Source organism: Erithacus rubecula (genome assembly GCF_903797595.1).
Source record: "Erithacus rubecula genome assembly, chromosome: 1".
Classification (NCBI taxonomy): domain Eukaryota; kingdom Metazoa; phylum Chordata; class Aves; order Passeriformes; family Muscicapidae; genus Erithacus; species Erithacus rubecula.
The window spans coordinates 55,031,138-55,045,958 of record NC_136658.1 but is presented as its reverse complement, the minus strand read 5'-3'; the positions used below and the strand labels follow the sequence as shown (position 1 = coordinate 55,045,958).

The 14,821-nt window shown below is 35.5% G+C and overlaps 1 protein-coding gene across 2 annotated transcripts in view; it reads left to right on the top strand.

The window, feature by feature from the left end:
* Nucleotides 1-14,821, top strand: part of NDFIP2 (Nedd4 family interacting protein 2) — a 45,011-nt gene that overhangs the window by 17,488 nt on the left and 12,702 nt on the right. The window contains exons 2-5 of one of the 2 annotated variants that reach the window (XM_079317207.1): nt 624-780; nt 2,203-2,330; nt 6,035-6,094; nt 9,146-9,233. In XM_079317207.1, coding sequence (XP_079173333.1) covers nt 624-780; nt 2,203-2,330; nt 6,035-6,094; nt 9,146-9,233 — 433 coding nt within the window. The remainder of the gene's footprint in view (nt 1-623; nt 781-2,202; nt 2,331-6,034; nt 6,095-9,145; nt 9,234-14,821) is intronic. The other variant, XM_079317208.1, reaches the window with a different exon arrangement.

The following is a 14,821-nucleotide window of genomic DNA, read 5'->3' as shown; positions in this document are numbered from 1 at the left end:
TGTCTTTTTAAAACTATATTTTAATCAAGGAAAAAAAAACAACAAACCAGCCACTTTGAAGTTTTGTAGGGAAAGGATTGTTTCAGAGTATAAAGAAAAGCAGAATATTTTAAGAAGTCTTAAAATTTGCATGGAGAAGCTCTTTGATAAAATGCAAGAGAATGAAAGTCCCATTTACAGAAGTAGAAATGTGTCTTAATTATTTTTCTTCTAGATAAATACAATAAACAGCAGTATTTCTCATCTGATGAGTTTTTAAATAGGTTGATGCATTTTATTATTATAGATAAGAACAAAAATATAATTGTATTAAAATATTCATATCATAGTATTTTGATATATAGTAAACATGGAAAATTCCAGAGTTTTAAGACTCTCTGAAAATCCCTGAGAAGAAAACCATTCCTGAGGGGAAAAATATGGCAAGGCAGTTAAGATAATCTTTAGGTGATTGCTTAAAAGAATTTAGCTGGACTTCTTGAAGTGGTCACACGCTGTTTTGTAAATAATTTGTTTTGTTGATGAGATTAATCTTGTCTCTCTTTGAACATGTCTGTGCAAGTGTTGGGTTGTCACGGGAGGTATTCCCTGAAAGCCTCTGAAATGTGTGTTTTTCTCCTAAGCTCCACAACGAGGATGACTCCCCAGAGTCTTCAGCGGCTGAGCAGCCTTGCACGTCTGCAGAGCCTCCGCAGCCTCCGCAGCCAGCAGCCTTACCTGAGGCAGACACTTCCCCTCCTCCTTACTGTACCATAGCTGTGGAAGCAGCTGCAACCTCAGGTATGTTTCTCAAATAGCAGCTTGTCAGGGATGAGCGTGTATGAATCAGCTCTTGGTTCAAAGTGGTCTGATGCTGCCATGTATTTTTTTTTTTTTCCATGCACACAATTGCAGTAAAAAGCTTTCCTTTGATGTGCAGCCCTTTGGTTTGGTCAGAAGAAATACACTTGTAAATTATGCTGATTATTCCAAATGGACTAAATGGATGTTCATTAATTAGTTAAATAGGTTTTATTTAAGTCTGCTTATTCATTTCCACATTTAGTCTTCATTTTTGAATAGCACTTCATTATTAGATCTCATTAGCAATTTTCATTGCCTCTTTATAAAAAACTCTTCAGACTTCTTTAATGTGTTACATGGCTTGGTGAAAATATTGCCATGAAAAGGTTAATTTTGCTTCAAAGGCTCTTGATAAAACTTGTAATGAAAAAGGGGCAATGAGTCTCTTTATCCATTTATTCACTGATCCCTTTCTTAGGAGGTTGTGACTTGGGGATATGGGAGGGTTAACAACAGGCAACATTGAAGTTCCTGTTTAAGTAAAGTTACATGGATTTGTGTCTCCCATGTGCCAAATAAATATTTTAGGAGTAACTGCCAACCTAATTTTTTAATGTTTGTTAAAAGAACAGTTTCCTGTCCCTGTTCTTTGAGGCAGTGTTTGCACGTATAGTACATAGCTGTGTGGAATTATCCCTATATATAACATCCTTGTGTTGGTGTGCTGACAAATCTGTTTACCATGTGACCTGTGCTGGCAAATCTTTACCACGTAAACAGCCTTTTAATGAGCTACTGCTGGCTGTAGGAGGAAGTTCAAGGCATATTTTAAGTACTTTTAATTAATATTGTTAATGATTCTATTCTATATGGCAATGTCTTACTGTTACAGCACAGAAGAATGAAGTCTATGGTCCATTTTGATGGGAGGAACAATTTTTAAAAGAATGTGTTGAAATTGACATCTTGATTTTCAGAGAGCAACTGAAGTTGGCGACCATGTCACAATAATAAGAAAACAGCATGGCTGTTACCAGACTGAAGTAACAGATTGATACTGATATTTATAACCTTTTTTTGTTCAAGATTTTTGTCTGTATCTTTTGTATGATTGGATAAAAAGCATTTGGTAGGAATGCCTGGGGATATACCTACCAAATTTTATTTTTTTCTTCATGAATTTGTTGTTTCCTTGCCACCATGTTAAGATTTCTGCCTTGGGTAGCAGCTCAAAGTACCATCAAGCTGTTAAAAGTTTTTTCTTTTAAAAATATTTCTAAGAACTTAAAAATGCAAATATACTCAGTTTCAGCCCCTGTAAAAAATATACTTTAAAGGTAAATAATTACGTGCATGTGAAAGTTAATATTTTTGACATCTTTCTGGTTTAAAAATGAATAACTTCTTTATTTTGAACAGACACACACAATGAGTTTTATCCTGTACCACCTCCATACAGTGTAGCTACCTCTCTTCCTACGTATGATGAAGCAGAGAAGGCCAAAGCTGCAGCCATGGCAGCTGCTGCAGCTGAAGTTGCCCAGCGAGTAAGTGATACACTTCTGCTGTATTTCAGTTCTGTGAAATGTGTTGGGGTAATTATTTATAACATATTATGACCCACTACTATAATAATAGTGGGCTGATGATTTAAATATTTTGGATGTTTACATTTATATAGATAATGTAAGTTGGTTGTAAATACTATAAAAAGCACATAATATTCAATCTTTTGAAAGACATAGCTATCTAAACAGCTTTAAAAGCCAAATTTTGCACTGTTTTAACAGTTTATCCAGTGTTTGGTCAACTTTTAATTAGGTATCCCCTACTAATGTTACTTTGTAGAGTTATCACTAATGTGTACTGTTTTGGATGTAAAACCGAAAGAATTACCCAAGACCTTTAGAGAGGAAGGGAGAATTTCAACAGTCTGGAAGGGTTATGACCACAAATCGTGTAGATGTTTTTTAAAAGGAAAGATTCCCGTTGTTTGATCTATGGAAATTTAAATACTGAAGCTCAAATATGTGTTCCAAGTACTTAAAGCCCCTACACGAGTTGTGGTAAACAATTCATAGGCATATATTCAGTGTTGCTAGTTTTGTAAGAATTAACTTTATGAAGAATATAGTCTTTGAAATAAAAGATGGGTAGCTGCAGTTAGTGATAAATGTTAGTTTTGTAAACAAGCTTCTTCTTTTCTCTGAAGTTTTGGAATGTGGAAATTCTGCTGCTTGGTACTATTGACCATAATATACTATACCCAAAAAAGGCTTCCGGAGCTTTCACTAAAAATCTCCTCCTTGAGATCAAATGTGAATATGCTTGATAAGCATTTAAAATCTTACTGGCTGCAGTGTGCTTGTGACTGGAAAAAACCTTTACTCACCCAGCAGGAGGCAGGTCCTTCTTGACTGCTGAACAGTGCTCACAGTGCACTCACTTTAAGGTATGCACAGCTCATGTTAAAGTGGGTTTCTGTTACATCACCAGTGACAGTGTTGAAAACACAAACCTGTTTGACTGAATTCAGTAGGGAACCATGGAGATTTGACTTGCCAGTCAAATCAGTCAGTTTTAGCTGTGAGGGGATGATCTCCATTGTCACATGTTATCGGCTTTAACGGGAGCATGGATTCTTTGTAGTCTGTCCTTACTGCTTTTCACATTAGTAAAACTTTTGCTGAAATACTGGTCTGAATCAAACCCTTATGCTGTAATTACAAATTTGGAGCATTAGCAACCCAAACCTTGACTTGTAGAGTACTTGTAACACTGCAGACAAGATGTGCAATTCACACAAGATTCTTATTCTTATATCTAGAACACTATGAGATGCACATTTCAGGCATACAAGCAATTTCCCTTGAGAACTCAGCCTGAGGTTCAGTCAATTTCCAGAATAAACTAAGCCAAATGAATAAACAAACCCCCAGAACAGAGCAAGTATTTTTTGTCTTGTCATTTTAAACTTTTATTTACTCTTTCTTTCAAGTTCAGGTCACTGTGTTAGAAACATCTTTTGCCCTTCCTCTAACAGTCTGCCTGGTTTTGGTCAAACGACAAATTTTTGAAAAATTAGTTTCCTCAGTTGATACATACAGCTTCAAATTTTGTAAATGCATGGAGATAGTCTTGCATGAAAAAGTTTAGGTTGCTTATACCTCTGAAGGGGATGAGACATCAGAAGTGCTGTTCCCAGAGAACATTCTCAAATATTCTATATCAGAATAGAATTACAAAGCTGAAAGTAGATGCACCTTATGGCTGCTCTTGACTGCTTTTGGTGAAAACATTGGATCTGAGAAATAGCAATTTTGGTGTGCCCTGAAGCAGTTTTATTATTCATATCCTTCAGTTAGAAGGGAAAGCCACTGGATTGAGCTCTCTTCAGTGGTTGGTGAAGGGAAGAAGGACATTGGCTGAACCTCTGAACCTTACATATTGTGGGAAGAGAAGTCTGGTTTTGATTGAGCAGAGAGGTAACTGGCTCTAGCAGGGATCAAAGAGGATGGATCCAAGTCAAAATAAAAAAAGGCAAGGATGAATGGACAGCAGTGGTATGGACAGAGTAGAAAGACGTAAATGAGAAACAGAAGAGAAAAGGATTAACTGAGATTAGTAGAGAAAGGAACCCAAGTGGGGACAAAATGTAGTCTTGGGAAAGGAAATGAAGCTGGTGTGTGAGAAAAGACCAGGGAGAGAAAAGGAAGCTGGAAGTAAGAGGCAAGAAAGTTGAAGTAATGAAGTGAAAAATAAACTTTTTCACAGTCTGCTTTGCTAGAACATACAGGAGAGCTTGAAATTCAAGAACTACATGTTGATGCCACAAGAACTTAACTTGAAAAATCAGTAGGAACACACTATTATTCCCCCAAGGCAGAGATTGACTAAAAGATTCTAGATTTATGGCAGTACTGAGTCAGTATCAGAAGTGTATCTGAAAGTCACGTTCTTGCTGACTGCTGAAGTGCTCAAGTTTGACAGTAATTCTGTTCAGTTTGCTTCTGTTTTTTCTTCTTTTTTTTTTTTTAATTTTAATTTTTTTAAAGTGAATGTGTTCATACACACAAGCTGTATTAAAGAAACAGCATTAAGGTTGCCAAGTTGGAATTTGGGGAAAAAGTAAGAAATGCTGAAGCTGAATTTGTAATGATATTAAAATTATGTGCCAGTGCAGTTTTAATTACTGCAGTTTTTATTATCTTACTATGTGATGCTGCCACAAAATTCCTACCTTATTTAATACCTCTGGACTTACACTGAGATAAACTAAGACTGTGTAATAAGACTGTCTTAATGTGGCAGATGGCTGGAATAAGAAAGAAGGCTGTTGTTACAGTTTGAGTGGTGGTTTGCCTTACTTAGGGGAAGGATTTAGCTCTGAATGTCATGGAAGAACAGATAAGTAACTTGATTATGTAACAGTAGTGCAGCGTTCCATTGTTTTTTCACTTTCACAAGTGACAGCTGCAGACATTATCTGACCCGCATGTTACACACTTCACAAAACAGACAAATTATTTTCATTTCTTTATTTTCAGCCTTAGGAAAATAGTGCTCTTACAAATGTGAACTCTGCTGTGTTCTAAGCTTCTGCTTTCTTCCTTGTAAACAAGGATATATTGCCTCTTGACAGCAATAATGTGAACAGTTAAAAGTTAAATATGCTCATGCTACTTTGAGCAATGTGTGAAGCTGATCCTTTTCACGATGTACTCCAAAGTGTGCAGCAAAGGTTCAAATCTACTCATTAGGCAAAAGAGAGGAAAATTACATGAAAGTGCAGTACACTTAAGCAGCTTTCATATTTTTTCCCCCAAATCATGTAGGGCCCTTAAAAAGATACTTAATCTGATTGTATTAAATACTTCATTATAGGCCCTGTGTTAACATAATATGAACAATCTAAACTAAACATTTACTGAAACTTTCAATAATTTTATAATTCTTTGGGTAGCACGTCTTTCAGGAATAGATTGTTATAAACATGTATTCCTTTCAAATGCTCCCAGATATCTCATTTTATCAAAGAAATTGTACTAACCCTGTGTCATCAATAGTGATACCATTAGGTGTCCTGGCTTTTTCTTTTCAAATTCGCAAGGTCAGTTTTGAAATGGCGATTGAAATGGACAAAAATGCTGCTAACAATTTAATGACTTTGTTTATATGTTGCAATGAATGGCTTTTACTTAATGCTTTTCAGTTGCATTTGTCTTACGTTTTTCTGTTTTTACATGCTTAGCACGCCCAGTTTAGGGAATCTAGGAGTCTGTTTGATGAAATATTCCTCAGTCGTCCAGAGGTATGGTATAGTTCTCTCTAGTTTAGACTTTGCTATGAATTTTCCTGCTGGCAAACAAACGCTTCTGGGGTTAATTGTGCCTTTTTTCTCCCCACACAATTAATTTCTCCCTATTGGTTTGTATGCTGAAATTATAATTTATGAGTTTTATTAAGTAATTTGACCCTTTCCTCAGAAGTTTTTCTCTGTAAACACTGCATTGGGAAGAGTTGTATCAGTTTAGTGGTTATTTACTTGAATAAGGGGATTGTCTCCCTATATGCCATGCTAGATTTCAGTTTTAAAAAAAGCTAAAATACATTGAGGAGAAAAGATGGTCCTCCTCTTTGAGAATACTGCAGAGAGCATGGTAGATTCAATAGATGCTGTGTACCATTTGATGTTCTTTTGTTCAGAGAAATTACTCTGACATGCCACTTATGTCAATAATATAATTTGCTGTTCAGATGTTTCTCTGGTCATAGGAGCAGTAAGTTTTCTGTTCCTAGAGATGTCAGCTTATTTAGAAAGCAAGAAATGCTGTCTGTCTTCCTTAATTTGGCTAAATTTGTCAAAAATCAATGAAATGCTGAAAAAGTACAACATATCTTATAGATTTACATATGTTGTATTGCATTCTTATCATTCAAAAGAAAAATATAAATAAAATATATCTCATTGATAAAAATGTCACTATCTAATAGAAGTATTTTGTGAAAATATGTTTAACTTTAGCATTTGTGTAGAGGACAATTATTCTTCATTGCCCATTTTTATTCCTCACTGCATGGTGGCAAACAATTATATTTTGAAGAAAGACTTGGGCAATTGGCACTAACCAGATCAAATGAGAGCACTGACAGACTCCCAGTATTAATGGGACTTGAGCAGTGGTCAGTTAGTGTTTTCTGTCTGCAGGACTGCTCATAAAACCTCATAATCCTAAATGATGTAGATATAGGCTCATTTAATTTCTTAGTATTCAAAATACTTTATTTCTTAAACACTCATAATTTTTGTATGCTGGTTTTTGGAGACAGTAGAGATAACTTGGTTTCATCTTCCCTTTTGAGGAAGTGATAAATTAATACTTGTTCATATTTAATAGAACAGTGCTTCTTGCAAATATCTGCTCTCATGTTCCTGAGCTGTATTATTAACCTGTGTTTTCACAAGTGTAAGCCTCAGAGAAGCCTCTGCTAAATTTGTTCCTGTCATTGAGCAGAATTTTCTTTTTTCTGAGGCGACTTTTAAATGAAGCATAATTCACTAATTGTTTTGGGAATGCCAGTATGAACTACAGTAGTTAGCAGACAATTTTTAAGAAGCCCAAAATTATGATGTATGGGGTTTTGTAGACCATGTGAAATTAAAATTGAAAATACTTTTTTTTTGTCCTGACTTGAAAAAGGAAGTTTTATAGCATACATTTTGGAGATAAACAGTCAAATGCAGCCCTTTTTTTAATGCCTTTTCAGCCCTTCCTTCACTCCCATTCCCTGCCTCTCCATCAGTCTTATAGCTGCAGCAAAGTTGAGCTTAACAAACCAATGCTTTCTTTGTCACTTAAGATGACCATTTAGGAACACCTGAAATGATGTGGAGTTGAAATATAGTCCCTAAGGATTGTTACTTAACTGGCTTTTTGTGCTTCCATTGGAATTGTCTGTGTGAACAGCAGTGTTCTTAAGTTATCTGATCCAGTGTCATGGTTAACTAATCTGAAATATAGACCACAGCTGGAATTTCACAGCTGTATTACTAAGGGTGAGGGTGACTGCTCTGAGTTGGTACAGCAATTGTTCAAGCACATTTTTAACCTAATTGCCATACCCTGGTAAATAATTTTGCTCTATTGACAAAGGGGAACATATGACAGCTTTAGATCACTGTGCTTGTTTAATACCCTTTTAGTCATAAACATTATTTCTGTAGCAAGTGCTTGTAGGCAAAACAGCCAAGTAAATTTCACTTGATGTCTCGATTTCATTTGTTTTTATTATTTGATTTTATTTGTTTCTATGTTTGTAATTTCTTATGTCAGTTCCAATACATTATGGTAATAGGAGGAAAAATTAGGATAAGAATGTTTCTTGTGCTTCTGTTTAGACCATTTTACTGCTGCTACTGACAGCATTATTTTTGTCATCCTGCATTGTTTTGATGTTACTCATTCAAGTATAAAAATGGTGTTTAATTGGTTTTATTTTTCATTAGGACCTTTAGGATGCGCTGTCACTCGTTGTGAAAACTTATGTGTTTGCTAGTCTACAGCTGGAACAATGTTTTTCACCTGTGCATAGAACTGCATATATAATATCTGCCAAGTTCTGATGAAAATGGAGTGCTGAGAAACAAAGCAACTCTCACTTTCAGTATTTTAAGGTCCAGCATTTTGACACAATGGAAGACATCTTTGGATCGTCTTGACTGACATCTGTTTGCTTTTGTTTGACTTCAAGTGCTGTGATTTTTGATTTTAGGAGCCTTTTAGACACTTAGACACTTCTAATGTGCTCGCGCCCTCTAGTGACCCTGGAGGTGTTCTCTGCCTTGCTTATGTTTTGCTGTGGGTTATAAAATGGGTTAGTGCAGTGCTGTTGCATCAGCACTTGATTTTAAGATACTAACCTTATCCTATAACTTTTATTTTTTATTAAGGAAATTATTAGAAGACCTTTCCAGCAGGAAAAATATAGCGCATATTGTGTGATGACTTTTCAAAAAAATATTCAATAGTTTAGCTACTAGTATCAAGATATTTACAGTTAGAAAAAAGTATGTTGGTTTTGATTGTGAAAGTACTCATTTGAAATAGTTCTCATTTAAGATGAATAGACACTGTGTACATATCTTCTGCAGAAACTTTTACAGAAAATTTGGACTCTGTCAATATTAGCAACAAATAAGACTTGTTTTATAGATATTAATTTTATTTTTTTTTAATTCCTTTATGTGGACATGTTACAGAAATGTCAATTTTCTTCTAGGTTTAGAAACATGATTAATACTTTATCCTTTAGATAGTTATTCTAAACTTTTCACTAAATTATCACTAACCTGTAAATCCAGGAAGAAGAGTATCCACCACGGGATGATTTCAGTGATGCAGATCAGCTTAGAGTGGGCAATGATGGCATCTTCATGTTGGCATTTTTCAGTAAGTTATCTTGTATCCCAGACCTACTGAGGTATATCTTAATTGTGCCTTTTTCCTATGGAATATAAAAGAGAGCTGTGATAAATTGCATTCATGTACTGTAATGAACAGATTTTTTTGCCTTTGCACAAATTCTAAACACTTCCTGTTCCAGATACAGCAAATATGTTGCCCTTTTTTTTTTTTTTTTGGTGGCATCTGTCACAGATAAGGGGACAAAAAAAGAGCATAGTAAATGCTTGAAGATCTAGCACTGGAAATTCTATCATCATCTAGTTGGACCCAAGGGCCAGATCACAGGAATCTGGCAATTGACTTTTAACTAGAAAAAATTTGCAAGAGATGATGTGCTGAATAAAAGTTGCTGCTGGTCGTGTAGTGAATTAAACACTCATGGGTTGATTTTTGGAACAAATCCAACCATACTCATTTTCAGGTTAAGCTAACCACTGCTATGTAAAAATGCATTGTCTTCAGGTAACCTCTGATTTCACCCAGCCCTCCTGTAGCTCTTTGTCATGTACTGTGTGCACACTGTACATGCCTTGGAACTTGTGAACTGCATTAAGCAAAGTCAGATTTAGCAACTAGAAACTGTTTCTACGAGGAAGCTGTGCTAGTTTTACCAATTGCTTATTTTTCTCTAATTTCTGAGGATTTTTTTCCCCTTTCTGAAATAAATGTGTTTATCTACCTGGGTGGAAGTTTGGTGTTGGGGATATATCTGTTCTGCTGAGAATTCATCAGGATTAAAGCTGATTGATAATCCACTAAAGTCACCATTGTCTTTCAACCTAGGTTTTGTACTATTTCTTTCTTGTGTAATGTATTTTGCAATGTCTTTAACTGTTGCACATGCAGATTACAATGTTTTCACAGAAGATTTTTTTCATGTTGGTGTATGATATGGTGTTTGCATCTTGGGATAAAAATGTGTCTGCCTCACAAAGCAAATCTGTCAACATGTTTATGGAGTAGTAAAGTGAATTTTGTAGCCTGATGTCTTTCTGTAGTTGGAGCATAGAAAGAGTATATTCTTGGGAGCAAAGGGACATGTGAGTCTTTCTTTTTCACTTTATTTTCCTCTCCTTTTTCTATGTTCTATAACTTTTTGTATTCAACCTATTTAGATCCTTTATTGTGTGAACTTATTCCTTTTAAATTCTGCTTCAGGCCTTCATTAGCACTGTACTTGGAGGCCAAGGGGATTATTTGCTTTAATGTCTTAAGTCCTTTAAGTTGCAGATGTCCAAAATTGCATTCCCAGACCCTTGTGCCCACCTTCACAAGTGCAAGTATGTACTTGGATAAACTGGCAACCTTCTCTGCAAATAGGTATTTAACTGAGTCTGACTGCACAGGCAGTGCTCTTACACATGGGACAAAAGTACTCTGTAGATCATAATTTGTCATGATTGTTCTGAGACTGTTTTGTTGAAAACTTTGCTTACCTATGAAGGAAATGCATAACATGAGTGATTACACATGAAAAGGTATTTAAGCAAGTGTGCGTTTAATTGGAATGTGTTGGTTATTATGGATACTGGTTACATAGGGAAATTGCTAAACTTTACTTTCTGTATTTGTTCATAGTATGAGGAGTTCACAAAAACACAATTATAAATAGTAATATACCTTTAATGTTACTTTTTGCAGTTTTTCTACTAGGAAATTGGTGAATTAAATGAAAAATGAGCATAACGTAATGAGGGTATATATTTTATATGTGGGTCATGTATTCACGTTTGTCCAACAAAGAGATAAAAATCTCCAGAAAGTTGATGTATGTAGATTTAGGAGAGTAGCAATTGAAATTTACAGCAAGGCTATCTTTTGGGTTTTTTCCCAGAATGGGAAGTAGAGGTGGCAGATCACAGAAATCCGCAAATTCCCCCACGTAGTTAAAATTAAAATGTAAGAGAACTATATCAGGAACTGTTCTCTAGTGGAAGGAGAGTGAACAAATGACTTGTTCCAGATGTGTTCTCCCATCTCCTCCCTGACTGTCAAGTACAGCATTGGAAGATCTTGGGGATGGAAGTGGAGATAGATAGCTTTGTTTTAAGATTAACAGTAATTTAGCATTCTTTAATTTCATTTTATCTAGTGAGGCATAGTAAAATAAACTTTTTACTGAGTTTAGCTGCATATTGCACTTAGTGATATGTGCCACCATCTAGTGGTAGCTGTCTGCGTTGCATAAAATTGCTGTCTCGAGGCCATCTAGTGGCCAGATCTGTTTTTTTGAAGGATTTTGGTTCCTTTAGGAGCCTGGTTCATGCCAGTTTACAGACCTATTTCCCATCTAAGCTATCAAGTGTTACTCTGTTTAGCAGAGCTAAACAGAATGAGGCAATGCACACTGAAGAAGTGAAGTCCTTAGCACAAAGCGGTGAATTTTTTTTACTTGATTCGGAAACTTGGTGAAAGACTTTGGAAAGCAACCCATTTTGTTTCTAATATATGGTAAAAATCATGTTTCAGGAAATTGGTATTGCCCTTAGTCTGTGATTATGTTGGTGAGCTAAGAATCTGCTCTCTAATGTTTGGGACTGGTATCTGTCGGCTTCTTATTTAGAGGGAAATTAATATATGTGTGAATATATTCTTTTTTCTATGAAGGCAAAATGAAAAAAAAAATGCTATCAAACCACTTCATTTTTAAAATATATTTTGTATTTTTAAGTCAGCTATGCATTATTCAGCATGGTAGAAATTTTATAGAAAGCCTGAGAATGTTAGTAGGTGAGTTTCTCAGAGTATTTTTTTTTATATGCACAACAAAAGGGAGGAATTTCTGAGCTGTATCTTTCCATTTTGAACAAAGTGTAATTGTGATAGAGCAAGTAACTGTCATGAACAAAGGGTTTGGTTTTCATGGTTAATCTGCCTGTAGTGGAAGTCTTTTGAATTATGTCTGATAAACACATACTGGTATGTTATCTGAAGGAGGTGTTTTTGGACATCATTGAAAGGCTTATATGGTTTTCCTTTATATTTAAGGAATGCTTTAGAACCAACCTTTTTTCCTGTGGGCCCTCAGAGGAGTTGAGAAGCTTATCTGGATTCTTTGAAACCATGTAAAGTTTTGGGTTGTCCCTATAACATAGAAAAAGTGAATTCATAGGTTAAAAGATAGGTTAATAAGGAGATAAAAATGGAGAAAAGTGTTCAGTAGTACAACCAAAACTTAAATTCTCATACAGAAATCTGATGTTTTTGAACATCTAAGCTATATAAGCATTGTATACAACTCACAGCAATAAAATCTTGTTTTACAGGGCAATGTAAATGTACATGGTGTTCTAGACAGTATATTGGAACAGAAAATAACTTACCAGAATTTTGTAAATTGATAAGTTCATCAAACAGTCAATTAACTGCACACAGTTAAACCTACTTTGGGGGTTTCAAGGGGACCCTAGTTGGATGGCAGAATTGTAGCACAAGCTCAGGGAGAGCAGAGTCTCCTGGTGAATGCTTCCTGGGGAGTGGTAAGCATTGTTGAATTTCCCATGGGAGGTTTCCTCTGTGTAACTTTAGGAAACCTGGCTTCTCTGTCTCTATTACAAATGTTATGCAGGTTCCTGTTAGTCTTGCAAGAGAAGCTGAGGGAAAGTTACTTCATTAAAATTCTAAATGTTGGGAGATAGAGGAACTGTTTTGAGTTCTTATTTCTCTCTGGTTATTAGGGGAGGCTCACTGACCTTCATACACAATCACCTAACTTCTTACCGTAGAAACAATTTGACTGACATAGTTTTTCTGTATGCATTAGATATACAAAACAACTGGAATGAAGAAACTTCTAGATGGTCTAGTAAGAAAAACATAGCAGCTAGAGTAATGAAGAAGTAGGAATAAATTGCTGAGGAATGTTTCTGAACATTAATCATTAAGAAAAAAATTCTGATTTCTGTGGAAGCCTATGGAGCCAGCACTTCTAGTGATCATCATCAGTCTGTAAATTAACCTTCAGGATGGAGTAAAGATATGTATTCCAGTTCAAGAATTGAACAAATTGTATGCAGGAATGGAAAGAACAATTCCTAGTGGTGTGAAGACCTGGTGAGGATTATTATTGTAGTATGCTTAGTAAGTCTAGGCCAGGTATAAACCATTAAGCTCTTGGTGTTTGCTGTATGTTAAAATAATAAGTATACAAACAAACAAATTGTGGAATAAAGGCTATAACTGAGCATTAATTGCTTTTTGTATATTCAGTTGCCATTATAATCTTTTTACAGGCTTGAGTGTGGCTAAGATTTGGAACATAAGGCTTCCAATCAGTTTTGCTGGCTTCTTTTCATGATACTTATAAATTTAAAGCAAGTGGTTAATGTGTGGTTGTGGAAAGCTAAGTAAACAGGATCAGCAGGTGAAGTGCTGGAGCATCTGAGGAAAAATCACAATGTAATGTGCTTGTCATTGTTTCATCTGATGTATTTTAATACATACAACTCAGAAGTCATGTACTTTGTATTTTGACTGGGATTATTTTACTAAAAACTTTAAGGAGAAATACAGCATAAATGTAGGGACTGCTTTGGATCATGAACACTCTTTATTAAAAAAGACAGTTAGTTCAACCCTCCTCCTCCCAAAAGCCATTTTCTTATGTTTTATGATGAGCTTTGTTGTCATGAGGAAATAATGCTAATGCTTATATTCTTCTTACATGAATTACTTTTATATAGACATTGTCCTCTTGTCATCACCTCAGGAATTATAAAATTCAAAAAACACTTTTATTAGTCCTACTTCTGAATAGTGCTAGAGTATTAAAAGTAGATACTGAAATCATGATGCCAATGCAGTCAGCATGATGTTCATCTGAATGTCATAAATTTGTTAATGGAAAGTTGACAATAATTGAAAGTTGGGCTCAAGTAGGCATGTAATAACTTTTGGGATAAAAAACAATTCTTGTTGCTCAGTGGTTTGATTGGAGATCTACAGGATCCACATAGTACTTGGCTGCATGAAGATGATGGTCAAGCAGAAGTTAAGAAGTCTTTTTGAGTTAGAATCATGATGTGGTTGTAGCAGCTCACCAGATTTTCCCCCCTCAGTTTTAACAATGGCTTTTCTTATGAAAGTGTGTTTATTAGTGTCACGGCAGGTACATTGTCTGTGCAGGAATGTCATGGAAGCTGATGTGGTATGAAGGATGAAGTCATCTCTTGAACAGCTGAGCAGTGTCATTTCCATTTCACAAAGTGAGTGGGTGCAGGAAAATGGTGGAGGATAGCATTTGTTACATCAAGGAACTTATACAATTCCTTAATTGTCTCTAGTAGATAGAGAAGGAAGTTGGTAATTGTGGAGAAATTAATATGTAATTCATTTTACTGGTCACTCCCCTCACTGGTTTGTTTTCTCCCTCAGCTTGATGGGAAGCTTATGCTGTGGCTTCTCTATGGCAACACAGGGATGAAAATTACAAATTACTTTCATTTCAATAATAAGTTGAGGCAAGAATTACACAGAAATAAACTGCAGTAACTCTTACCAGATGCAGTGTAAGCTGAAAATTCAGAGCTTGCATGGCTGACAGAAGGTATACATGGATGCACATGGTGGAAAAA